At 50.5% G+C, this 26,876-nt stretch overlaps 1 protein-coding gene across 1 annotated transcript in view; it reads right to left on the bottom strand.

Annotated features, from left to right (window-relative positions):
* Positions 1–25,696, bottom strand: part of LOC311298803 (interleukin-1 receptor type 2-like) — a 33,179-nt gene extending 7,483 nt beyond the window's left edge. The window contains exons 1-7 of the mRNA XM_084422061.1: positions 25,395–25,696; positions 24,972–25,047; positions 2,766–3,030; positions 1,630–1,792; positions 1,361–1,538; positions 1,181–1,243; positions 978–1,043 (exon numbers count right to left, since the gene is read on the bottom strand). Of these exons, the coding sequence (XP_084278187.1) occupies positions 978–1,043; positions 1,181–1,243; positions 1,361–1,538; positions 1,630–1,792; positions 2,766–3,030; positions 24,972–25,047; positions 25,395–25,412 (829 nt within the window). The 5' untranslated portion in view covers positions 25,413–25,696. The remainder of the gene's footprint in view (positions 1–977; positions 1,044–1,180; positions 1,244–1,360; positions 1,539–1,629; positions 1,793–2,765; positions 3,031–24,971; positions 25,048–25,394) is intronic.
* Between the last annotated feature and the right edge of the window lie 1,180 nt (positions 25,697–26,876).

Below are 26,876 nucleotides of genomic sequence, written 5' to 3'. Positions count from 1 at the left end.
TTGCTTATTACTTTTTGCTAATTTCTTCAGTGTTGTCTTATTACATGTTCCCTGTGTTTGCTCCTGGACTTATGTTGAAGTGTTTCCTGTCCCTTGTGTCTGTCACGTTCTGGGTTTTGTTTCTTGTTCCTGGTTCTCGTCTTGTCATGTGATTCCCTGTTTGTCATGTGATCCTGCCATGTGTCTTGTCATTGGTTAATCGTCTGATTATTATTCACAGGTGTCCCTTGTCTTGTCATTAGTCTTGTGTATTTAAGCCCTCATGTTTGCCCTGTGTCTTTGTCTAGTATTGCATGTTTTTCCAGGTTCTTGTCTGTTTCCAGTTTCCAGCCTTTGTTTAGTTAATTAAAGCTGCATTTGGGTTCACTTCAACTTGCCTCCAGGATTACGTCGTTACAGTGTCATAGTGAAATTCCTTTGTAGTTGTCTTATTTGATAAGTTCCCTGATTGTGTCTTGTTAGTCTATTCCCTTGTGTGTGTATATCAACCCGTGTTCCCTGTGCTCATTGTCAGGTATTGTCACTCTACAGCTGTTTGCGGCTGGATTCCTCAGTTCAGTTCCTTGTGGATTTAATCTGTTATTTTCCTCGTGGACTGTTGTTTGTAATTTTGTTATTTCATTATTAAACCTTATTTGCATTTGGATCCAGTTCACCCTCGTCTCTGAGTTCACCCAGCATTGCACTTCTATAATCAGTAACTGCTGTGGATTTATGTGAATGAGTTTTCCATTTTCCGTTCTTATGGTGTAAACGTGTCCCTAAACGGTGTGTAAACTTAAATAAAATTGTCTGCTGTCCTTTCGAAGCTTAATTTCGTATTAAGTTCAGTACATTACACTTACAACACATTAGAATTATGCAGTGCTGTCATACTATATTATGGACAGTGTCATGCAATGTGTGACCGGAATATAAATGATCTAAACATCTGACAATAAACACATAAATCAATATTGTTAGCAGTGTGGACTCACCCAAATGACTTTCAATGAAGGATCCATTTACAGGAAAGACAATATAAGGGAATGAATAACTTGATGCTGTGTGAAAACATTGTTAAATTAATAACAATTAAATTAATAATAAATGCATTAGATCAAGTAGAATCAAATTGTTAGATCAGTATGTTGGTGAAATACTGATAATTACAACAACAAAAAAAAACTCTAATACTTGCATGTGAAAGCATTGAGATTGTTAGAGGTGACCGCTTCTGGTGCAAAACTTTCAGATTCTGGAGCTAAAGAAATGTTAAACAGTCATCATTTGCTTTTAAGTTTAGAAAGAAAAGCAACATGCTGGTCATAAAACAGTGGTAGTGGCACAACCATCCGTTTGACAAAGGGAATTTATTTACCTGACACTTGAACTCTCCAGGTCCTGCTCACATTGTATTGGGTATTGTTGAAAATGACATTCAGCCTACAGGTGTAGAAGCCCTCATCTTTCACAGAGATGTTTTTGATGGCCAGAATTATGCCTCTCTCGATTGTATACTGTCCTCTGCCAACAGGAAGAGCTGTGCTCTGAAAATCCTGTCAATTAATCAATTGACAATTGAGGAATACAGCCATTTTTCAAACATTTGTTGTCATTTCAGTTAGTTAGTTTTCCACAATGACCTACCTTGTACCACATAAGTTTTTTTTTCCTTTTGAAATAATTCAAATGGGGACAAATGATTTTTGCATCTTCTCCTGCATGTGCGTTGTAGGTCATTAGCACGTTTGGCTCCTCTGCCTCACAAATCGTTATGGAAATGCTCCCGGTGAAACAGAATGTGTCACTCCTAAGTAAAAAATGCATCGCTAATTATATTTAGGCTAACAAAGACTAATGTCATAATACAAACTGTTTTAAACCTGTAATAAAAAAAAAAAGTTAATTGCAAACCCATGCAATAACGTACAGCACATCTGCCGATTGTGCTGCAGTTTCTGCTGGATTTAGAGCATAAATTATAGTGGTTTCATATTGCTACATTTCATTTATATTTCAAATCCAGTTTGGGAACTTTCTAAAAAAAGGTCCCCTCAAACCTTTTATTTAATGACTAAAGCCTTCCCTCCTAGAGTAACTTCCATACTAGATTGATTTTGAACTTTCGAGTTTTTAGATCAGGGCTATTCAAATACGTTCCTGGAGGGTTTAGTTCCAATCCTAATCAAACACACCTGCCTGTAATCAAGTCATATTTTGAAGAAGACCTCGATTAGCTGGTTCTGTGCTTCATCAGGGTTGGAACAAAATTCTGCGGGCCATGGACCTCCAGAAATGGTATTAAAGGTATTAGTACTAATAGTAATGGTATTAGTCTCTATAAAATATATTAAATTCATTTAGCATGTTTTCTATCTATATAAATCACATCAAACCTTTTAAGAAAATAAATCGCTCTTATAAATATAAACCATGCTTAAAGCTCAAGAGTGGTGTGAGCTACATCAGACTGAGAGTTAGAGTAAGGGAATGCTGGACTCATTTCACCCCAAAATCAAAAGGTAAAAAAAGTTACAGCCATTAAGATTTTAGACATTGTGACATTGTTTTTATGAAAACTATTAACATTTATATTTAGCCTTCTGTCAAATTAAATATTATATGTATCATTTAAATGATAAAGCATGTTTGTAAAGTACTCTTGCAAGTAAACATTATGGGAATATTTTTCATCATTTAATATCATTTATGGTGATTTCCTTCCCTGAATTTAAAATGAGAATTGAAGAATTGAAAGGAAATGCACGGCTATAAGATCTGACCTTAAGATGTAGTTGTATGTTCCAGAGTCTGACGGGTGAGATGGAAGGAGCAGGACTCCACGGCCTCTCTGCTTCACCCGATCACGGCAGCGCTTCAGACTGCTCTGGTTCCTCAGGTTAGTGTGATCAACGTGGAATGTTGAGCTGTTGTCCAGTCGCAATTCCCTGTAATGAATCGCATCTTCAAGAAATGGGAATCTGATGATAACCGCCTCGCCTTGTACTTGATAATCCGGGATCTCTGGACCCACAACCACACAACTACCTGAACCAATCACAAGAATTTATTAAACAACATACAATAATACTGTTATAGTAATTATGCAAGCATAGTATCAACATCACAATTAGGAAATTCAATACTAGCATATTCAGATGTCTGAGTTTACCAGGGACCTGGATTCACAAGGTCCCAATGTCAGGAAAGTTCTATAAAACAGTGTTTCCAAATCCTGGTCCTAGGGACCACCGCTCTGGGCATTTTGTATGTCTCCCTTATTTAACACAACAGATTGAGACCATCAGCTAATTAGGTGAGATGAACTGAATCAGATGTGTCAGATTAGACAGACATACAAACTGTACAGAGTGGTGGGTCTCCAGGACCAGGACTGAAAACCACTGCTCTACATTTTTTTTATATTTTGCAGTTCACACTGGCAGCGACTTGCAGGAACAAAGTGAGCATGTTAATTTTTTGTTAGGTGCTGGCGACTTCAAGTGAAGAACAGTTGAGAACAGTTTTACAAATGAGCAGTGACTTTCTGCAACAAATACCAAGGGGAGTGAAGTAGAGCAAACTAGATTCATCTCCGGTAATATACTGTATTGGTGTTTCAGCAAGAGTGCCCAAGACTGGTCGTCCACTGAAGCTAAGCAGGGTTGAGTCTGGTCAGTGTCTGGATGAAAACTGGGAAACTCCTGGGAGACTCCTGGGAAAACTGTGTTTCTGCTGGAAGAGGTGTTAGTGAGGCCAGTAGGGGGCGCTGCTCACTCTGTGGTCTGTGCGGGTCCTGACGCCCCAGTATAGTGACGGGGACACTACACTGTCAAACAGCACCGTCCTTCAGATGAGACGTTAAACTGAGGTCCTGACTCTCTGTGGTCATTAAAAATCCTGAGGCACTTCTCGTAAAGAGTAGGTGTCACACCCTCACACCACATGGACTCTTGTTTTCAGTCAGTACCGTTTCCCTTGGTTAGTTTGTTACTTAGTCATGCACACTCATTAGTTTCAGCTGTGCACTAATCAATCATCACATTATCCTCTCACTATTAAAGTTCAGTTATGTTTGTGTATCTTTGTCTGGCCTTGTCTCTTCTACGGTTGTGTCAGATTGCTTGTCTCTATGTTGGATTTAACCTGTGTGGATTATTAAAGATTGCCTGTTTACTCTTATCTTCGTGTGTACACAACCTGATTATTACAGTAGGGGTGTAACCCCAGTGTCCTGGCCAAATTCCCTCCATTGGCCCTTATAAATCATTGCCTTCTAATAATCTCCATCCACTGAATTGGCTCTATCACTCTCTCTCCTCTCCACCTGTACCTGGTGTGTGGTAAGCACACTGTCTCCACCTGTAGCTGGTGTGTGGCGAGCGCACTCTCTCCACCTATAGCTGGTGTGTGGCGAGAGCACTGTCTCCACCTATAGCTGGTGTGTGGCGAGCGCACTCTCTCCACCTATAGCTGGTGTGTGGCGAGCACACTCTCTCCACCTATAGCTGGTGTGTGGTAAGAGCACTGTCTCCACCTATAGCTGGTGTGTGGTGAGCGCACTGGCTCCACCTATATCTGGTGTGTGGCGAGAGCACTGTCTCCACCTGTAGCTGGTGTGTGGTAAGCGCACTGTCTCCACCTATAGCTGGTGTGTGGTGAGCGCACTGTCTCCACCTATAGCTGGTGTGTGGCAAGAGCACTGTCTCCACCTGTAGCTGGTGTGTGGTGAGCGCACTGTCTCCACCTATAGCTGGTGTGTGGCAAGAGCACTGTCTCCACCTATAGCTGGTGTGTGGTGAGCGCACTGTCTCCACCTATAGCTGGTGTGTGGTGAGCGCACTGTCTCCACCTATAGCTGGTGTGTGGTGAGCGCACTGTCTCCACCTATAGCTGGTGTGTGGCAAGAGCACTGTCTCCACCTGTAGCTGGTGTGTGGTAAGCGCACTGTCTCCACCTATAGCTGGTGTGTGGTAAGCGCACTGTCTCCACCTATAGCTGGTGTGTGGCGAGAGCACTGACTCCACCTATAGCTGGTGTGTGGTAAGAGCACTGTCTCCACCTATAGCTGGTGTGTGGTAAGAGCACTGTCTCCACCTATAGCTGGTGTGTGGCGAGAGCACTGACTCCACCTATAGCTGGTGTGTGGTAAGAGCACTGTCTCCACCTATAGCTGGTGTGTGGCGAGAGCACTGTCTCCACCTATAGCTGGTGTGTGGTGAGCGCACTGTCTCCACCTATAGCTGGTGTGTGGCAAGAGCACTGTCTCCACCTGTAGCTGGTGTGTGGTAAGCGCACTGTCTCCACCTATAGCTGGTGTGTGGTAAGCGCACTGTCTCCACCTATAGCTGGTGTGTGGCGAGAGCACTGACTCCACCTATAGCTGGTGTGTGGTAAGAGCACTGTCTCCACCTATAGCTGGTGTGTGGTAAGCGCACTGTCTCCACCTATAGCTGGTGTGTGGCGAGAGCACTGACTCCACCTATAGCTGGTGTGTGGTAAGAGCACTGTCTCCACCTATAGCTGGTGTGTGGCGAGAGCACTGACTCCACCTATAGCTGGTGTGTGGTAAGAGCACTGTCTCCACCTATAGCTGGTGTGTGGTAAGCGCACTGTCTCCACCTATAGCTGGTGTGTGGCGAGAGCACTGACTCCACCTATAGCTGGTGTGTGGTGAGAGCACTGTCTCCACCTATAGCTGGTGTGTGGCGAGCGCACTCTCTCCACCTATAGCTGGTGTGTGGCGAGCACACTCTCTCCACCTATAGCTGGTGTGTGGTAAGAGCACTGTCTCCACCTATAGCTGGTGTGTGGTAAGCGCACTGTCTCCACCTATAGCTGGTGTGTGGTGAGCGCACTGGCTCCACCTATAGCTGGTGTGTGGCGAGAGCACTGTCTCCACCTGTAGCTGGTGTGTGGTGAGCACACTGTCTCCACCTATAGCTGGTGTGTGGCAAGAGCACTGTCTCCACCTGTAGCTGGTGTGTGGTAAGCGCACTGTCTCCACCTATAGCTGGTGTGTGGTGAGCGCACTGTCTCCACCTATAGCTGGTGTGTGGCAAGAGCACTGTCTCCACCTGTAGCTGGTGTGTGGTGAGCGCACTGTCTCCACCTATAGCTGGTGTGTGGCAAGAGCACTGTCTCCACCTATAGCTGGTGTGTGGTGAGCGCACTGTCTCCACCTATAGCTGGTGTGTGGCAAGAGCACTGTCTCCACCTGTAGCTGGTGTGTGGTAAGCGCACTGTCTCCACCTGTAGCTGGTGTGTGGTGAGCACACTGTCTCCACCTATAGCTGGTGTGTGGCAAGAGCACTGTCTCCACCTGTAGCTGGTGTGTGGTAAGCGCACTGTCTCCACCTATAGCTGGTGTGTGGTGAGCGCACTGGCTCCACCTATAGTTGGTGTGTGGCGAGAGCACTGTCTCCACCTATAGCTGGTGTGTGGTGAGCACACTGTCTCCACCTATAGCTGGTGTGTGGTGAGTGCACTGGCTCCACCTATAGCTGGTGTGTGGTAAGCGCACTGTCTCCACCTATAGCTGGTGTGTGGTAAGCGCACTGTCTCCACCTATAGCTGGTGTGTGGTGAGCGCACTGGCTCCACCTATAGCTGGTGTGTGGCGAGAGCACTGTCTCCACCTGTAGCTGGTGTGTGGTAAGCGCACTGTCTCCACCTATAGCTGGTGTGTGGCGAGAGCACTGTCTCCACCTATAGCTGGTGTGTGGTGAGCGCACTGGCTCCACCAATAGCTGGTGTGTGGTGAGCGCACTGTCTCCACCAATAGCTGGTGTGTGGTGAGCGCACTGTCTCCACCTATAGCTGGTGTGTGGTGAGCGCACTGGCTCCACCAATAGCTGGTGTGTGGTGAGCGCACTGGCTCCACCTATAGCTGGTGTGTGGCGAGAGCACTGGCTCCACCTGTAGCTGGTGTGTGGCGAGAGCACTGTCTCCACCTATAGCTGGTGTGTGGCGAGAGCACTGTCTCCACCTATAGCTGGTGTGTGGCGAGAGCACTGGCTCCACCTGTAGCTGGTGTGTGGTAAGCGCACTGTCTCCACCTATAGCTGGTGTGTGGTAAGCGCACTGTCTCCACCTATAGCTGGTGTGTGGTGAGCACACTGTCTCCACCTATAGCTGGTGTGTGGTGAGCACACTGTCTCCACATATAGCTGGTGTGTGGCGAGAGCACTGTCTCCACCTATAGCTGGTGTGTGGCGAGCCGATGTCTCCACCTATAGCTGGTGTGTGGTGAGCACACTGTCTCCACCTATAGCTGGTGTGTGGTAAGCGCACTGTCTCCACCTATAGCTGGTGTGTGGCGAGAGCACTGACTCCACCTATAGCTGGTGTGTGGTGAGAGCACTGTCTCCACCTATAGCTGGTGTGTGGCGAGCGCACTCTCTCCACCTATAGCTGGTGTGTGGCGAGCACACTCTCTCCACCTATAGCTGGTGTGTGGTAAGAGCACTGTCTCCACCTATAGCTGGTGTGTGGTAAGCGCACTGTCTCCACCTATAGCTGGTGTGTGGTGAGCGCACTGGCTCCACCTATAGCTGGTGTGTGGCGAGAGCACTGTCTCCACCTGTAGCTGGTGTGTGGTGAGCACACTGTCTCCACCTATAGCTGGTGTGTGGCAAGAGCACTGTCTCCACCTGTAGCTGGTGTGTGGTAAGCGCACTGTCTCCACCTATAGCTGGTGTGTGGTGAGCGCACTGTCTCCACCTATAGCTGGTGTGTGGCAAGAGCACTGTCTCCACCTGTAGCTGGTGTGTGGTGAGCGCACTGTCTCCACCTATAGCTGGTGTGTGGCAAGAGCACTGTCTCCACCTATAGCTGGTGTGTGGTGAGCGCACTGTCTCCACCTATAGCTGGTGTGTGGCAAGAGCACTGTCTCCACCTATAGCTGGTGTGTGGTGAGCGCACTGTCTCCACCTATAGCTGGTGTGTGGCAAGAGCACTGTCTCCACCTGTAGCTGGTGTGTGGTAAGCGCACTGTCTCCACCTGTAGCTGGTGTGTGGTGAGCACACTGTCTCCACCTATAGCTGGTGTGTGGCAAGAGCACTGTCTCCACCTGTAGCTGGTGTGTGGTAAGCGCACTGTCTCCACCTATAGCTGGTGTGTGGTGAGCGCACTGGCTCCACCTATAGTTGGTGTGTGGCGAGAGCACTGTCTCCACCTATAGCTGGTGTGTGGTGAGCACACTGTCTCCACCTATAGCTGGTGTGTGGTGAGTGCACTGGCTCCACCTATAGCTGGTGTGTGGTAAGCGCACTGTCTCCACCTATAGCTGGTGTGTGGTAAGCGCACTGTCTCCACCTATAGCTGGTGTGTGGTGAGCGCACTGGCTCCACCTATAGCTGGTGTGTGGCGAGAGCACTGTCTCCACCTGTAGCTGGTGTGTGGTAAGCGCACTGTCTCCACCTATAGCTGGTGTGTGGCGAGAGCACTGTCTCCACCTATAGCTGGTGTGTGGTGAGCGCACTGGCTCCACCAATAGCTGGTGTGTGGTGAGCGCACTGTCTCCACCAATAGCTGGTGTGTGGTGAGCGCACTGTCTCCACCTATAGCTGGTGTGTGGTGAGCGCACTGGCTCCACCAATAGCTGGTGTGTGGTGAGCGCACTGGCTCCACCTATAGCTGGTGTGTGGCGAGAGCACTGGCTCCACCTGTAGCTGGTGTGTGGCGAGAGCACTGTCTCCACCTATAGCTGGTGTGTGGCGAGAGCACTGTCTCCACCTATAGCTGGTGTGTGGCGAGAGCACTGGCTCCACCTGTAGCTGGTGTGTGGTAAGCGCACTGTCTCCACCTATAGCTGGTGTGTGGTAAGCGCACTGTCTCCACCTATAGCTGGTGTGTGGTGAGCACACTGTCTCCACCTATAGCTGGTGTGTGGTGAGCACACTGTCTCCACATATAGCTGGTGTGTGGCGAGAGCACTGTCTTCACCTATAGCTGGTGTGTGGCGAGCCGATGTCTCCACCTATAGCTGGTGTGTGGTGAGCACACTGTCTCCACCTATAGCTGGTGTGTGGCGAGCCGATGTCTCCACCTATAGCTGGTGTGTGGTGAGCGCACTGACCCCACCTATAGCTGGTGTGTGGTAAGCGCACTGTCTCCACCTATAGCTGGTGTGTGGTAAGCGCACTGTCTCCACCTATAGCTGGTGTGTGGTGAGCACACTGTCTCCACCTATAGCTGGTGTGTGGTGAGCACACTGTCTCCACATATAGCTGGTGTGTGGCGAGAGCACTGTCTCCACCTATAGCTGGTGTGTGGCGAGCCGATGTCTCCACCTATAGCTGGTGTGTGGTGAGCACACTGTCTCCACCTATAGCTGGTGTGTGGCGAGAGCACTGTCTCCACCTATAGCTGGTGTGTGGTGAGCGCACTGGCCCCACCTATAGCTGGTGTGTGGCGAGAGCACTGTCTCCACCTATAGTTGGTGTGTGGTGAGCGCACTGGCTCCACCTATAGCTGGTGTGTGGTGAGAGCACTGTCTCCACCTATAGCTGGTGTGTGGTAAGAGCACTGTCTCCACCTATAGCTGGTGTGTGGCGAGAGCACTGTCTCCACCTATAGTTGGTGTGTGGTGAGCGCACTGGCTCCACCTATAGCTGGTGTGTGTATGGTGAGAGCACTGTCTCCACCTATAGTTGGTGTGTGGTGAGCGCACTGGCTCCACCTATAGCTGGTGTGTGTATGGTGAGAGCACTGTCCACCTATAGCTGGTGTGTGGTAAGAGCACTGTCTCCACCTATAGTTGGTGTGTGGTAAGCGCACTGGCTCCACCTATAGCTGGTGTGTGGTGAGCGCACTGGCTCCACCTATAGCTGGTGTGTGGTAAGAGCACTGTCTCCACCTATAGTTGGTGTGTGGTGAGCGCACTGGCTCCACCTATAGCTGGTGTGTGTATGGTGAGAGCACTGTCCACCTATAGCTGGTGTGTGGTAAGAGCACTGTCTCCACCTATAGTTGGTGTGTGGTAAGCGCACTGGCTCCACCTATAGCTGGTGTGTGGTGAGCGCACTGGCTCCACCTATAGCTGGTGTGTGTATGGTGAGAGCACTGTCTCCACCTATAGTTGGTGTGTGATGAGCGCACTGGCTCCACCTATAGCTGGTGTGTGGTGAGAGCACTGTCTCCACCTATAGTTGGTGTGTGGTGAGCGCACTGGCTCCACCTATAGCTGGTGTGTGTATGGTGAGAGCACTGTCTCCACCTATAGCTGGTGTGTGGTAAGAGCACTGTCTCCACCTATAGTTGGTGTGTGGTGAGCGCACTGGCTCCACCTATAGCTGATGTGTGTATGGTGAGAGCACTGTCTCCACCTATAGCTGGTGTGTGGTAAGAGCACTGTCTCCACCTATAGCTGGTGTGTGGTGAGCGCACTGGCTCCACCTATAGTTGGTGTGTGGCGAGAGCACTGTCTCCACCTATAGCTGGTGTGTGGTGAGCACACTGTCTCCACCTATAGCTGGTGTGTGGTGAGTGCACTGGCTCCACCTATAGCTGGTGTGTGGTGAGCGCATAAGAGCACTGGCTCCACCTATAGCTGGTGTGTGGTAAGCGCACTGTCTCCACCTATAGCTGGTGTGTGGTGAGCGCACTGGCTCCACCTATAGCTGGTGTGTGGCGAGAGCACTGTCTCCACCAATAGCTGGTGTGTGGTGAGCGCACTGTCTCCACCTATAGCTGGTGTGTGGTGAGCGCACTGGCTCCACCAATAGCTGGTGTGTGGTGAGCGCACTGGCTCCACCTATAGCTGGTGTGTGGCGAGAGCACTGGCTCCACCTGTAGCTGGTGTGTGGCGAGAGCACTGTCTCCACCTATAGCTGGTTTGTGGCGAGAGCACTGTCTCCACCTATAGCTGGTGTGTGGCGAGAGCACTGTCTCCACCTATAGCTGGTGTGTGGCGAGAGCACTGTCTCCACCTATAGCTGGTGTGTGGCGAGAGCACTGGCTCCACCTATAGCTGGTGTGTGGCGAGAGCACTGTCTCCACTTATAGCTGGTGTGTGGTAAGCGCACTGTCTCCACCTATAGCTGGTCTGTGGTAAGCGCACTGTCTCCACCTATAGCTGGTGTGTGGTGAGCACACTGTCTCCACCTATAGCTGGTGTGTGGCGAGAGCACTGGCTCCACCTATAGCTGGTGTGTGGCGAGAGCACTGTCTACACTTATAGCTGGTGTGTGGTAAGCGCACTGTCTCCACCTATAGCTGGTGTGTGGTAAGCGCACTGTCTCCACCTATAGCTGGTGTGTGGTGAGCACACTGTCTCCACCTATAGCTGGTGTGTGTTGAGCACACTGTCTCCACATATAGCTGGTGTGTGGCGAGAGCACTGTCTCCACCTATAGCTGGTGTGTGGCGAGCCGATGTCTCCACTTATAGCTGGTGTGTGGTGAGCACACTGTCTCCACCTATAGCTGGTGTGTGGCGAGAGCACTGTCTCCACCTATAGCTGGTGTGTGGTGAGCGCACTGGCCCCACCTATAGCTGGTGTGTGGCGAGAGCACTGTCTCCACCTATAGTTGGTGTGTGGTGAGCGCACTGGCTCCACCTATAGCTGGTGTGTGGTGAGAGCACTGTCTCCACCTATAGCTGGTGTGTGGTAAGAGCACTGTCTCCACCTATAGTTGGTGTGTGGTGAGCGCACTGGCTCCACCTATAGCTGATGTGTGTATGGTGAGAGAACTGTCTCCACCTATAGCTGGTGTGTGGTAAGAGCACTGTCTCCACCTATAGCTGGTGTGTGGTGAGCGCACTGGCTCCACCTATAGTTGGTGTGTGGCGAGAGCACTGTCTCCACCTATAGCTGGTGTGTGGTGAGCACACTGTCTCCACCTATAGCTGGTGTGTGGTGAGTGCACTGGCTCCACCTATAGCTGGTGTGTGGTGAGCGCATAAGAGCACTGGCTCCACCTATAGCTGGTGTGTGGTAAGCGCACTGTCTCCACCTATAGTTGGTGTGTGGTGAGCGCACTGGCTCCACCTATAGCTGGTGTGTGGCGAGAGCACTGTCTCCACCTGTAGCTGGTGTGTGGTAAGCGCACTGTCTCCACCTATAGCTGGTGTGTGGCGAGAGCACTGTCTCCACCTATAGCTGGTGTGTGGTGAGCGCACTGGCTCCACCAATAGCTGGTGTGTGGTGAGCGCACTGGCTCCACCAATAGCTGGTGTGTGGTGAGCGCACTGTCTCCACCTATAGCTGGTGTGTGGTGAGCGCACTGGCTCCACCAATAGCTGGTGTGTGGTGAGCGCACTGGCTCCACCTATAGCTGGTGTGTGGCGAGAGCACTGGCTCCACCTGTAGCTGGTGTGTGGCGAGAGCACTGTCTCCACCTATAGCTGGTGTGTGGCGAGAGCACTGTCTCCACCTATAGCTGGTGTGTGGCGAGCACACTCTCTCCACCTATAGCTGGTGTGTGGTAAGAGCACTGTCTCCACCTATAGCTGGTGTGTGGTGAGCGCACTGGCTCCACCTATATCTGGTGTGTGGCGAGAGCACTGTCTCCACCTGTAGCTGGTGTGTGGTAAGCGCACTGTCTCCACCTATAGCTGGTGTGTGGTGAGCGCACTGTCTCCACCTATAGCTGGTGTGTGGTGAGCGCACTGTCTCCACCTATAGCTGGTGTGTGGTGAGCGCACTGTCTCCACCTATAGCTGGTGTGTGGTGAGCGCACTGTCTCCGCCTATAGCTGGTGTGTGGCAAGAGCACTGTCTCCACCTGTAGCTGGTGTGTGGTAAGCGCACTGTCTCCACCTATAGCTGGTGTGTGGTAAGCGCACTGTCTCCACCTATAGCTGGTGTGTGGCGAGAGCACTGACTCCACCTATAGCTGGTGTGTGGTAAGAGCACTGTCTCCACCTATAGCTGGTGTGTGGTAAGAGCACTGTCTCCACCTATAGCTGGTGTGTGGCGAGAGCACTGACTCCACCTATAGCTGGTGTGTGGTAAGAGCACTGTCTCCACCTATAGCTGGTGTGTGGCGAGAGCACTGTCTCCACCTATAGCTGGTGTGTGGCGAGAGCACTGTCTCCACCTATAGCTGGTGTGTGGCGAGAGCACTGTCTCAACCTATAGCTGGTGTGTGGCGAGAGCACTGGCTCCACCCATAGCTGGTGTGTGGCGAGAGCACTGTCTCCACTTATAGCTGGTGTGTGGTAAGCGCACTGTCTCCACCTATAGCTGGTGTGTGGCGAGAGCACTGACTCCACCTATAGCTGGTGTGTGGTAAGAGCACTGTCTCCACCTATAGCTGGTGTGTGGTAAGAGCACTGTCTCCACCTATAGCTGGTGTGTGGCGAGAGCACTGTCTCCACCTATAGCTGGTGTGTGGCGAGCGCACTCTCTCCACCTATAGCTGGTGTGTGGCGAGCACACTCTCTCCACCTATAGCTGGTGTGTGGTAAGAGCACTGTCTCCACCTATAGCTGGTGTGTGGTGAGCGCACTGTCTCCACCTATAGCTGGTGTGTGGTGAGCGCACTGGTTCCACCTATATCTGGTGTGTGGCGAGAGCACTGTCTCCACCTGTAGCTGGTGTGTGGTAAGCGCACTGTCTCCACCTATAGCTGGTGTGTGGTGAGCGCACTGTCTCCACCTATAGCTGGTGTGTGGTGAGCGCACTGTCTCCACCTATAGCTGGTGTGTGGTGAGCGCACTGTCTCCACCTATAGCTGGTGTGTGGTGAGCGCACTGTCTCCGCCTATAGCTGGTGTGTGGCAAGAGCACTGTCTCCACCTGTAGCTGGTGTGTGGTAAGCGCACTGTCTCCACCTATAGCTGGTGTGTGGTAAGCGCACTGTCTCCACCTATAGCTGGTGTGTGGCGAGAGCACTGACTCCACCTATAGCTGGTGTGTGGTAAGAGCACTGTCTCCACCTATAGCTGGTGTGTGGTAAGAGCACTGTCTCCACCTATAGCTGGTGTGTGGCGAGAGCACTGACTCCACCTATAGCTGGTGTGTGGTAAGAGCACTGTCTCCACCTATAGCTGGTGTGTGGCGAGAGCACTGTCTCCACCTATAGCTGGTGTGTGGCGAGAGCACTGTCTCCACCTATAGCTGGTGTGTGGTGAGCGCACTGTCTCCACCTATAGCTGGTGTGTGGCAAGAGCACTGTCTCCACCTGTAGCTGGTGTGTGGTAAGCGCACTGTCTCCACCTATAGCTGGTGTGTGGTAAGCGCACTGTCTCCACCTATAGCTGGTGTGTGGCGAGAGCACTGACTCCACCTATAGCTGGTGTGTGGTAAGAGCAATGTCTCCACCTATAGCTGGTGTGTGGTAAGCGCACTGTCTCCACCTATAGCTGGTGTGTGGCGAGAGCACTGACTCCACCTATAGCTGGTGTGTGGTAAGAGCACTGTCTCCACCTATAGCTGGTGTGTGGCGAGAGCACTGACTCCACCTATAGCTGGTGTGTGGTAAGAGCACTGTCTCCACCTATAGCTGGTGTGTGGTAAGCGCACTGTCTCCACCTATAGCTGGTGTGTGGCGAGAGCACTGTCTCCACCTATAGCTGGTGTGTGGCGAGAGCACTGTCTCCACCTATAGCTGGTGTGTGGTGAGCGCACTGTCTCCACCTATAGCTGGTGTGTGGCAAGAGCACTGTCTCCACCTGTAGCTGGTGTGTGGTAAGCGCACTGTCTCCACCTATAGCTGGTGTGTGGTAAGCGCACTGTCTCCACCTATAGCTGGTGTGTGGCGAGAGCACTGACTCCACCTATAGCTGGTGTGTGGTAAGAGCAATGTCTCCACCTATAGCTGGTGTGTGGTAAGCGCACTGTCTCCACCTATAGCTGGTGTGTGGCGAGAGCACTGACTCCACCTATAGCTGGTGTGTGGTAAGAGCACTGTCTCCACCTATAGCTGGTGTGTGGCGAGAGCACTGACTCCACCTATAGCTGGTGTGTGGTAAGAGCACTGTCTCCACCTATAGCTGGTGTGTGGTAAGCGCACTGTCTCCACCTATAGCTGGTGTGTGGCGAGAGCACTGACTCCACCTATAGCTGGTGTGTGGCGAGCGCACTGTCTCCACCTATAGCTGGTGTGTGGCGAGCGCACTCTCTCCACCTATAGCTGGTGTGTGGTAAGAGCACTGTCTCCACCTATAGCTGGTGTGTGGTAAGCGCACTGTCTCCACCTATAGCTGGTGTGTGGTGAGCGCACTGGCTCCACCAATAGCTGGTGTGTGGCGAGAGCACTGTCTCCACCTGTAGCTGGTGTGTGGTGAGCACACTGTCTCCACCTATAGCTGGTGTGTGGCAAGAGCACTGTCTCCACCTGTAGCTGGTGTGTGGTAAGCGCACTGTCTCCACCTATAGCTGGTGTGTGGTGAGCGCACTGTCTCCACCTATAGCTGGTGTGTGGCAAGAGCACTGTCTCCACCTGTAGCTGGTGTGTGGTGAGCGCACTGTCTCCACCTATAGCTGGTGTGTGGCAAGAGCACTGTCTCCACCTATAGCTGGTGTGTGGTGAGCGCACTGTCTCCACCTATAGCTGGTGTGTGGCAAGAGCACTGTCTCCACCTATAGCTGGTGTGTGGTGAGCGCACTGTCTCCACCTATAGCTGGTGTGTGGCAAGAGCACTGTCTCCACCTGTAGCTGGTGTGTGGTAAGCGCACTGTCTCCACCTGTAGCTGGTGTGTGGTGAGCACACTGTCTCCACCTATAGCTGGTGTGTGGCAAGAGCACTGTCTCCACCTGTAGCTGGTGTGTGGTAAGCGCACTGTCTCCACCTATAGCTGGTGTGTGGTGAGCGCACTGGCTCCACCTATAGTTGGTGTGTGGCGAGAGCACTGTCTCCACCTATAGCTGGTGTGTGGTGAGCACACTGTCTCCACCTATAGCTGGTGTGTGGTGAGTGCACTGGCTCCACCTATAGCTGGTGTGTGGTAAGCGCACTGTCTCCACCTATAGCTGGTGTGTGGTAAGCGCACTGTCTCCACCTATAGCTGGTGTGTGGTGAGCGCACTGGCTCCACCTATAGCTGGTGTGTGGCGAGAGCACTGTCTCCACCTGTAGCTGGTGTGTGGTAAGCGCACTGTCTCCACCTATAGCTGGTGTGTGGCGAGAGCACTGTCTCCACCTATAGCTGGTGTGTGGTGAGCGCACTGGCTCCACCAATAGCTGGTGTGTGGTGAGCGCACTGTCTCCACCAATAGCTGGTGTGTGGTGAGCGCACTGTCTCCACCTATAGCTGGTGTGTGGTGAGCGCACTGGCTCCACCAATAGCTGGTGTGTGGTGAGCGCACTGGCTCCACCTATAGCTGGTGTGTGGCGAGAGCACTGGCTCCACCTGTAGCTGGTGTGTGGCGAGAGCACTGTCTCCACCTATAGCTGGTGTGTGGCGAGAGCACTGTCTCCACCTATAGCTGGTGTGTGGCGAGAGCACTGGCTCCACCTATAGCTGGTGTGTGGCGAGAGCACTGTCTCCACTTATAGCTGGTGTGTGGTAAGCGCACTGTCTCCACCTATAGCTGGTGTGTGGTAAGTGCACTGTCTCCACCTATAGCTGGTGTGTGGTGAGCACACTGTCTCCACCTATAGCTGGTGTGTGGTGAGCACACTGTCTCCACATATAGCTGGTGTGTGGCGAGAGCACTGTCTCCACCTATAGCTGGTGTGTGGCGAGCCGATGTCTCCACCTATAGCTGGTGTGTGGTGAGCACACTGTCTCCACCTATAGCTGGTGTGTGGCGAGAGCACTGTCTCCACCTATAGCTGGTGTGTGGTGAGCGCACTGGCCCCACCTATAGCTGGTGTGTGGCGAGAGCACTGTCTCCACCTATAGTTGGTGTTTGGTGAGCGCACTGGCTCCACCTATAGCTGGTGTGTGGTGAGAGCACTGTCTCCACCTATAGCTGGTGTGTGGTAAGAGCACTGTCTCCACCTATAGCTGGTGTGTGGCGAGAGCACTGTCTCCACCTATAGTTGGTGTGTGGTGAGCGCACTGGCTCCACCTATAGCTGGTGTGTGTATGGTGAGAGCATTGTCTCCACCTATAGTTGGTGTGTGGTGAGCGCACTGGCTCCACCTATAGCTGGTGTGTGTATGGTGAGAGCACTGTCCACCTATAGCTGGTGTGTGGTAAGAGCACTGTCTCCACCTATAGTTGGTGTGTGGTAAGCGCACTGGCTCCACCTATAGCTGGTGTGTGGTGAGCGCACTGGCTCCACCTATAGCTGGTGTGTGGTAAGAGCACTGTCTCCACCTATAGTTGGTGTGTGGTGAGCGTACTGGCTCCACCTATAGCTGGTGTGTGTATGGTGAGAGCACTGTCCACCTATAGCTGGTGTGTGGTAAGAGCACTGTCTCCACCTATAGTTGGTGTGTGGTAAGCGCACTGGCTCCACCTATAGCTGGTGTGTGGTGAGCGCACTGGCTCCACCTATAGCTGGTGTGTGTATGGTGAGAGCACTGTCTCCACCTATAGTTGGTGTGTGATGAGCGCACTGGCTCCACCTATAGCTGGTGTGTGGTGAGAGCACTGTCTCCACCTATAGTTGGTGTGTGGTGAGCGCACTGGCTCCACCTATAGCTGGTGTGTGTATGGTGAGAGCACTGTCTCCACCTATAGCTGGTGTGTGGTAAGAGCACTGTCTCCACCTATAGTTGGTGTGTGGTGAGCGCACTGGCTCCACCTATAGCTGATGTGTGTATGGTGAGAGCACTGTCTCCACCTATAGCTGGTGTGTGGTAAGAGCACTGTCTCCACCTATAGCTGGTGTGTGGTGAGCGCACTGGCTCCACCTATAGTTGGTGTGTGGCGAGAGCACTGTCTCCACCTATAGCTGGTGTGTGGTGAGCACACTGTCTCCACCTATAGCTGGTGTGTGGTGAGTGCACTGGCTCCACCTATAGCTGGTGTGTGGTGAGCGCATAAGAGCACTGGCTCCACCTATAGCTGGTGTGTGGTAAGCGCACTGTCTCCACCTATAGCTGGTGTGTGGTGAGCGCACTGGCTCCACCTATAGCTGGTGTGTGGCGAGAGCACTGTCTCCACCTGTAGCTGGTGTGTGGTAAGCGCACTGTCTCCACCTATAGCTGGTGTGTGGCGAGAGCACTGTCTCCACCTATAGCTGGTGTGTGGTGAGCGCACTGGCTCCACCAATAGCTGGTGTGTGGTGAGCGCACTGGCTCCACCAATAGCTGGTGTGTGGTGAGCGCACTGTCTCCACCTATAGCTGGTGTGTGGTGAGCGCACTGGCTCCACCAATAGCTGGTGTGTGGTGAGCGCACTGGCTCCACCTATAGCTGGTGTGTGGCGAGAGCACTGGCTCCACCTGTAGCTGGTGTGTGGCGAGAGCACTGTCTCCACCTATAGCTGGTGTGTGGCGAGAGCACTGTCTCCACCTATAGCTGGTGTGTGGCGAGAGCACTGTCTCCACCTATAGCTGGTGTGTGGCGAGAGCACTGGCTCCACCTATAGCTGGTGTGTGGCGAGAGCACTGTCTCCACTTATAGCTGGTGTGTGGTAAGCGCACTGTCTCCACCTATAGCTGGTGTGTGGTAAGCGCACTGTCTCCACCTATAGCTGGTGTGTGGTGAGCACACTGTCTCCACCTATAGCTGGTGTGTGGCGAGAGCACTGGCTCCACCTATAGCTGGTGTGTGGCGAGAGCACTGTCTCCACTTATAGCTGGTGTGTGGTAAGCGCACTGTCTCCACCTATAGCTGGTGTGTGGTAAGCGCACTGTCTCCACCTATAGCTGGTGTGTGGTGAGCACACTGTCTCCACCTATAGCTGGTGTGTGGTGAGCACACTGTCTCCACATATAGCTGGTGTGTGGCGAGAGCACTGTCTCCACCTATAGCTGGTGTGTGGCGAGCCGATGTCTCCACCTATAGCTGGTGTGTGGTGAGCACACTGTCTCCACCTATAGCTGGTGTGTGGCGAGAGCACTGTCTCCACCTATAGCTGGTGTGTGGTGAGCGCACTGGCCCCACCTATAGCTGGTGTGTGGCGAGAGCACTGTCTCCACCTGTAGTTGGTGTGTGGTGAGCGCACTGGCTCCACCTATAGCTGGTGTGTGGTGAGAGCACTGTCTCCACCTATAGCTGGTGTGTGGTAAGAGCACTGTCTCCACCTATAGTTGGTGTGTGGTGAGCGCACTGGCTCCACCTATAGCTGATGTGTGTATGGTGAGAGCACTGTCTCCACCTATAGCTGGTGTGTGGTAAGAGCACTGTCTCCACCTATAGCTGGTGTGTGGTGAGCGCACTGGCTCCACCTATAGTTGGTGTGTGGCGAGAGCACTGTCTCCACCTATAGCTGGTGTGTGGTGAGCACACTGTCTCCACCTATAGCTGGTGTGTGGTGAGTGCACTGGCTCCACCTATAGCTGGTGTGTGGTGAGCGCATAAGAGCACTGGCTCCACCTATAGCTGGTGTGTGGTAAGCGCACTGTCTCCACCTATAGCTGGTGTGTGGTGAGCGCACTGGCTCCACCTATAGCTGGTGTGTGGCGAGAGCACTGTCTCCACCTGTAGCTGGTGTGTGGTGAGCACACTGTCTCCACCTATAGCTGGTGTGTGGTGAGCACACTGTCTCCACATATAGCTGGTGTGTGGCGAGAGCACTGTCTCCAACTATAGCTGGTGTGTGGCGAGCCGATGTCTCCACCTATAGCTGGTGTGTGGTGAGCACACTGTCTCCACCTATAGCTGGTGTGTGGCGAGAGCACTGTCTCCACTTATAGCTGGTGTGTGGTAAGCGCACTGTCTCCACCTATAGCTGGTGTGTGGTAAGCGCACTGTCTCCACCTATAGCTGGTGTGTGGTGAGCACACTGTCTCCACCTATAGCTGGTGTGTGGCGAGAGCACTGGCTCCACCTATAGCTGGTGTGTGGCGAGAGCACTGTCTCCACTTATAGCTGGTGTGTGGTAAGCGCACTGTCTCCACCTATAGCTGGTGTGTGGAAAGCGCACTGTCTCCACCTATAGCTGGTGTGTGGTGAGCACACTGTCTCCACCTATAGCTGGTGTGTGGTGAGCACACTGTCTCCACATATAGCTGGTGTGTGGCGAGAGCACTGTCTCCACCTATAGCTGGTGTGTGGCGAGCCGATGTCTCCACCTATAGCTGGTGTGTGGTGAGCACACTGTCTCCACCTATAGCTGGTGTGTGGCGAGAGCACTGTCTCCACCTATAGCTGGTGTGTGGTGAGCGCACTGGCCCCACCTATAGCTGGTGTGTGGCGAGAGCACTGTCTCCACCTATAGTTGGTGTGTGGTGAGCGCACTGGCTCCACCTATAGCTGGTGTGTGGTGAGAGCACTGTCTCCACCTATAGCTGGTGTGTGGTAAGAGCACTGTCTCCACCTATAGTTGGTGTGTGGTGAGCGCACTGGCTCCACCTATAGCTGATGTGTGTATGGTGAGAGCACTGTCTCCACCTATAGCTGGTGTGTGGTAAGAGCACTGTCTCCACCTATAGCTGGTGTGTGGTGAGCGCACTGGCTCCACCTATAGTTGGTGTGTGGCGAGAGCACTGTCTCCACCTATAGCTGGTGTGTGGTGAGCACACTGTCTCCACCTATAGCTGGTGTGTGGTGAGTGCACTGGCTCCACCTATAGCTGGTGTGTGGTGAGCGCATAAGAGCACTGGCTCCACCTATAGCTGGTGTGTGGTAAGCGCACTGTCTCCACCTATAGCTGGTGTGTGGTGAGCGCACTGGCTCCACCTATAGCTGGTGTGTGGCGAGAGCACTGTCTCCACCTGTAGCTGGTGTGTGGTAAGCGCACTGTCTCCACCTATAGCTGGTGTGTGGCGAGAGCACTGTCTCCACCTATAGCTGGTGTGTGGTGAGCGCACTGGCTCCACCAATAGCTGGTGTGTGGTGAGCGCACTGGCTCCACCAATAGCTGGTGTGTGGTGAGCGCACTGTCTCCACCTATAGCTGGTGTGTGGTGAGCGCACTGGCTCCACCAATAGCTGGTGTGTGGTGAGCGCACTGGCTCCACCTATAGCTGGTGTGTGGCGAGAGCACTGGCTCCACCTGTAGCTGGTGTGTGGCGAGAGCACTGTCTCCACCTATAGCTGGTGTGTGGCGAGAGCACTGGCTCGACCTGTAGCTGGTGTGTGGCGAGAGCACTGTCTCCACCTATAGCTGGTGTGTGGCGAGAGCACTGGCTCCACCTATAGCTGGTGTGTGGCGAGAGCACTGTCTCCACTTATAGCTGGTGTGTGGTAAGCGCACTGTCTCCACCTATAGCTGGTGTGTGGTAAGCGCACTGTCTCCACCTATAGCTGGTGTGTGGTGAGCACACTGTCTCCACCTATAGCTGGTGTGTGGTGAGCACACTGTCTCCACATATAGCTGGTGTGTGGCGAGAGCACTGTCTCCAACTATAGCTGGTGTGTGGCGAGCCGATGTCTCCACCTATAGCTGGTGTGTGGTGAGCACACTGTCTCCACCTATAGCTGGTGTGTGGCGAGAGCACTGTCTCCACCTATAGCTGGTGTGTGGTGAGCGCACTGGCCCCACCTATAGCTGGTGTGTGGCGAGAGCACTGTCTCCACCTATAGTTGGTGTGTGGTGAGCGCACTGGCTCCACCTATAGCTGGTGTGTGGTGAGAGCACTGTCTCCACCTATAGCTGGTGTGTGGTAAGAGCACTGTCTCCACCTATAGCTGGTGTGTGGCGAGAGCACTGTCTCCACCTATAGTTGGTGTGTGGTGAGCGCACTGACTCCACCTATAGCTGGTGTGTGGCGAGAGCACTGTCTCCACTTATAGCTGGTGTGTGGTAAGCGCACTGTCTCCACCTATAGCTGGTGTGTGGTAAGCGCACTGTCTCCACCTATAGCTGGTGTGTGGTGAGCACACTGTCTCCACCTATAGCTGGTGTGTGGTGAGCACACTGTCTCCACATATAGCTGGTGTGTGGCGAGAGCACTGTCTCCAACTATAGCTGGTGTGTGGCGAGCCGATGTCTCCACCTATAGCTGGTGTGTGGTGAGCACACTGTCTCCACCTATAGCTGGTGTGTGGCGAGAGCACTGTCTCCACCTATAGCTGGTGTGTGGTGAGCGCACTGGCCCCACCTATAGCTGGTGTGTGGCGAGAGCACTGTCTCCACCTATAGTTGGTGTGTGGTGAGCGCACTGGCTCCACCTATAGCTGGTGTGTGGTGAGAGCACTGTCTCCACCTATAGCTGGTGTGTGGTAAGAGCACTGTCTCCACCTATAGCTGGTGTGTGGCGAGAGCACTGTCTCCACCTATAGTTGGTGTGTGGTGAGCGCACTGGCTCCACCTATAGCTGGTGTGTGTATGGTGAGAGCACTGTCTCCACCTATAGTTGGTGTGTGGTGAGCGCACTGGCTCCACCTATAGCTGGTGTGTGTATGGTGAGAGCACTGTCCACCTATAGCTGGTGTGTGGTAAGAGCACTGTCTCCACCTATAGTTGGTGTGTGGTAAGCGCACTGGCTCCACCTATAGCTGGTGTGTGGTGAGCGCACTGGCTCCACCTATAGCTGGTGTGTGGTAAGAGCACTGTCTCCACCTATAGTTGGTGTGTGGTGAGCGCACTGGCTCCACCTATAGCTGGTGTGTGTATGGTGAGAGCACTGTCCACCTATAGCTGGTGTGTGGTAAGAGCACTGTCTCCACCTATAGTTGGTGTGTGGTAAGCGCACTGGCTCCACCTATAGCTGGTGTGTGGTGAGCGCACTGGCTCCACCTATAGCTGGTGTGTGTATGGTGAGAGCACTGTCTCCACCTATAGTTGGTGTGTGATGAGCGCACTGGCTCCACCTATAGCTGGTGTGTGGTGAGAGCACTGTCTCCACCTATAGTTGGTGTGTGGTGAGCGCACTGGCTCCACCTATAGCTGGTGTGTGTATGGTGAGAGCACTGTCTCCACCTATAGCTGGTGTGTGGTAAGAGCACTGTCTCCACCTATAGTTGGTGTGTGGTGAGCGCACTGGCTCCACCTATAGCTGATGTGTGTATGGTGAGAGCACTGTCTCCACCTATAGCTGGTGTGTGGTAAGAGCACTGTCTCCACCTATAGCTGGTGTGTGGTGAGCGCACTGGCTCCACCTATAGCTGGTGTGTGTATGGTGAGAGCACTGTCTCCACCTATAGCTGGTGTGTGGTAAGAGCACTGTCTCCACCTATAGTTGGTGTGTGGTGAGCGCACTGGCTCCACCTATAGCTGGTGTGTGTATGGTGAGAGCACTGTCTCCACCTATAGCTGGTGTGTGGTAAGAGCACTGTCTCCACCTATAGTTGGTGTGTGGTGAGCGCACTGGCTCCACCTATAGCTGATGTGTGTATGGTGAGAGCACTGTCTCCACCTATAGCTGGTGTGTGGTAAGAGCACTGTCTCCACCTATAGTTGGTGTGTGGTGAGCGCACTGGCTCCACCTATAGCTGGTGTGTGTATGGTGAGAGCACTGTCTCCACCTATAGCTGGTGTGTGGTAAGAGCACTGTCTCCACCTATAGTTGGTGTGTGGTGAGCGCACTGGCTCCACCTATAGCTGATGTGTGTATGGTGAGAGCACTGTCTCCACCTATAGCTGGTGTGTGGTAAGAGCACTGTCTCCACCTATAGCTGGTGTGTGGTGAGCGCACTGTCTGGGCGCCTACCATGATCGCGCCATTGAAGATGCTTTGTGTGATAAACTCCTGACATCTAAGATCATCTAACTGTGTGATGTAAAATACGTTAATGACGCAATTTCACTTGCTTCTGTAATTTATTTGCGTTCAATTATTTTAATGCGTTAAAAGGATAGTTCACCCAAAAACTGAAATTCTGTCTTCATTTACACAAATGGCCAAATTGAACACAAAAGAAGATATTTTGAAGAATTTGGTAACCAGACAGTTAACAGCAGCCATCGACTTGCATAGTGGGAAAAAATACTACGGAAGTCGATTGCTACCATCAGCTGTTTGATTACTGACATCCTTCAAAATATCTTCTTTTGTGTTCAGCAGAAGGAAGAAACATATACACATTTGGAACAACTTTGAGGGTAAGTAAATGATGACAGAACTTTCATTTTTGGGTGAACTATCCCTTTAAGGATTTTACATTTATTGCATGCGTTAGCGCGTTAATATTGACAGCCCAAATATATATATCAGTGGCATGTGGTGGTCTTCAGAAATGAGGCAAAGCCCTCAGTTTTATATATAAATCAATTGTAAATTCATGTCCCAGTTACACTTAATGTTGTCACATCTTCCTGGTTAAATAAACATTACATAAAAAAGTTTCAAACCAAATACAATTTCATTTTGTATTTTTACATTAACTATGTAATTAATGTTCTATTCACTAAAACCAAGTATAAATCTCATCAAGTTAGTGTTTTTACACATTTTTACATTTAATCCAAAATAATAAGTAAAGGCACAATTTAACAATTTAATAGTCAACTTATTTTCATCAGTTATCAAGCTTGGCAAACACTGTCACAGACACAGAGATGTTCCTTTAATTTCACCAAGCAGATTGCTCACTAAAAGCCCTCACAGTCATCATGTTTTCAGTCCATTTCAAGTTTGATTTTGATATGATAAAGCGGAGATATCTAAATGGCTGAGTTGTTAATTTACTTTTAATTAGTCCTCCCATTAACGGCATAATTTTGCTCATTTGGAGCGAATCGCGAATGCACACGAAAACAAGAGGCAGGATTTATCGTACGATCTAATCATATGCAACCATAACCAACTATATCCAATCATAGCAGGATGGAGGCGTTGCCTCCTCTCACGTGACTTTCCCCCATTCATTCTCAGTTACCCCCCACTAAACCCAGCGCACGCTTCGGGGGGTCTGAGGCACGAGAGACACGGACTCACTGCACCTTCACCTGCGGGTGTCGCTGTTGGACATGTGTAACTTTTACTTTTTTAATGGCACATTTTCTCATCCAATTTGTTTAGGCACTGCCTCCCTTGGAAAACGCCCCTGATATATTCATACATACATATATTCTATAGTGTTGTATAAACTCATATTTACCTTTCAGAGCCAGTGCAGAGTTCAGGATTAATCTCATGGAAAGTATGACAATGCACATGCCAAAATCAAAGAGACGCTATCAGGAAAGATCATACATCAGAACACACAACATACAAGAAAAAACTGTTTAAAAACATACCCACATAACACATCCATTAACATGAATACATATTGATCTCCAGAATCTAAATGATCTATAAATTCTTTAAACTCCAATAAATGATAGTAGTGATTTTAGGCAACATGTGAAATCAAAGAACTCTGTATTCATAAAATGGGTATCTTTGAACTCAACACATCTCTGCATTTTTTGATGTTGTCCCACAATAATATATGTTATAAACATGTTACTAATCAAGTATCCATCCATTCATATTTTCTATGCTCGAATGAAAACATTCAATATGGAATTTCTGCTCTCACCTGCCTATGGATGATCATGATGATGATGATGATGATGATGATGATGAAAGAATATATTAAATGTGAAGAGCTAATCTGACAGAAGTAGAGAAAGAGGGATAGGCAGTCGACAGTTGTCTGTGTTTCTGTTTTATGGACAGGTTATGGGGGAAACCCTAATCCCATTCAGACTTCCTCATCAATAAGAGGAAATTCCACATTTCCAAATCAGCGTGCAGATCAAACTCACCTCTCCACAGAAGACGTGATGAAGACGAAGACCTACACACACACACTCACCTCTCCACAGAAGACGTGATGAAGACGAAGACCTACACACAGACACACACTGCCATGTGTTAGCGGGTGATGACATGGGAAAGTGTCAATCTTGCTTCAAAAGCATAACCAGGCACATATTGTTATGACACATGACAAATTGTATGAACCAAACATACAAAACAGACAAAGCTGTTAGACAGAGAATGCATTGTGTATTTCACCATATAGTAAGCTTGATTTATAAATAGTACACTAAACATTTAGATCTCGGGTGGTTTGATCACAAGTACAGCTGTTATCATGTTTATGTGTACTTCGTGTGCTCTGTCTGATGCAATCGTGATGTTGTTAAACAAATGCCAGTGTTTGTACATTTTGGGGAAAAAGAGGAAACTGATGAAATATTTGCAGTTCCCCTACAGATATCTATTATATGTATATGTATATATATATGTATATATGTATATGTATATGTATATGTATATGTATGTATATATATATATATATATATATATACATACATATATATATATATATATATATATATATACACATATATATATATATTTATATATATATAGGGGTTAATATCTATAGGAAAAACAATATCTTCAACTTTTTCTCCCCATGATACCACAATTGTTTGATTAACATTAATAAAAGCCTTTATATTAAGACCTACTGAACCACACAGTCGTCGAGAAGCGAGCCGAGAAAACGACATGGACGTACATGAAACGTATTCTCAGAAAACGTACAAATAAAGACACTTTTAGATGTTTAATTGCTATTTTGACAAAATATTTCCAGTGTTTTGCCAGTAGCTCGTAATGAACCCGAGCATTGCCATGCATTTTTCCAGCATGGGTCAAGTGTATATATAAATGTGTGTGTGTATACAAGTTTTTTATATATATTTATAGAATTACATTACATTATATTTTTGGATTTATTAATGTATGTGTTTTTTTATTTCATTTTAGAAGAGGAAACTGATGACATTTGAAGTTACAGACAATTAAATGTTTGCACACAAATTCTCTTATGTGGACCTTTTCATGACAGCACGAGATTCACACTTTCATGATTCACACTCAGGCAACACAACTTAGTGGGTCCACTCTCTCAGCTGAAGTGTGTCATGTTCCCTTTAAATAGCAGTGACATGAAGCTGTCATGTTCAGCGTATTTTTATGACAACAGCACACCACATTAAATGAA

This window comes from Rutilus rutilus, assembly GCF_951802725.1.
Source record: "Rutilus rutilus genome assembly, chromosome: 10".
Classification (NCBI taxonomy): domain Eukaryota; kingdom Metazoa; phylum Chordata; class Actinopteri; order Cypriniformes; family Leuciscidae; genus Rutilus; species Rutilus rutilus.
This window is presented reverse-complemented; position numbering and strand designations above follow the sequence as displayed.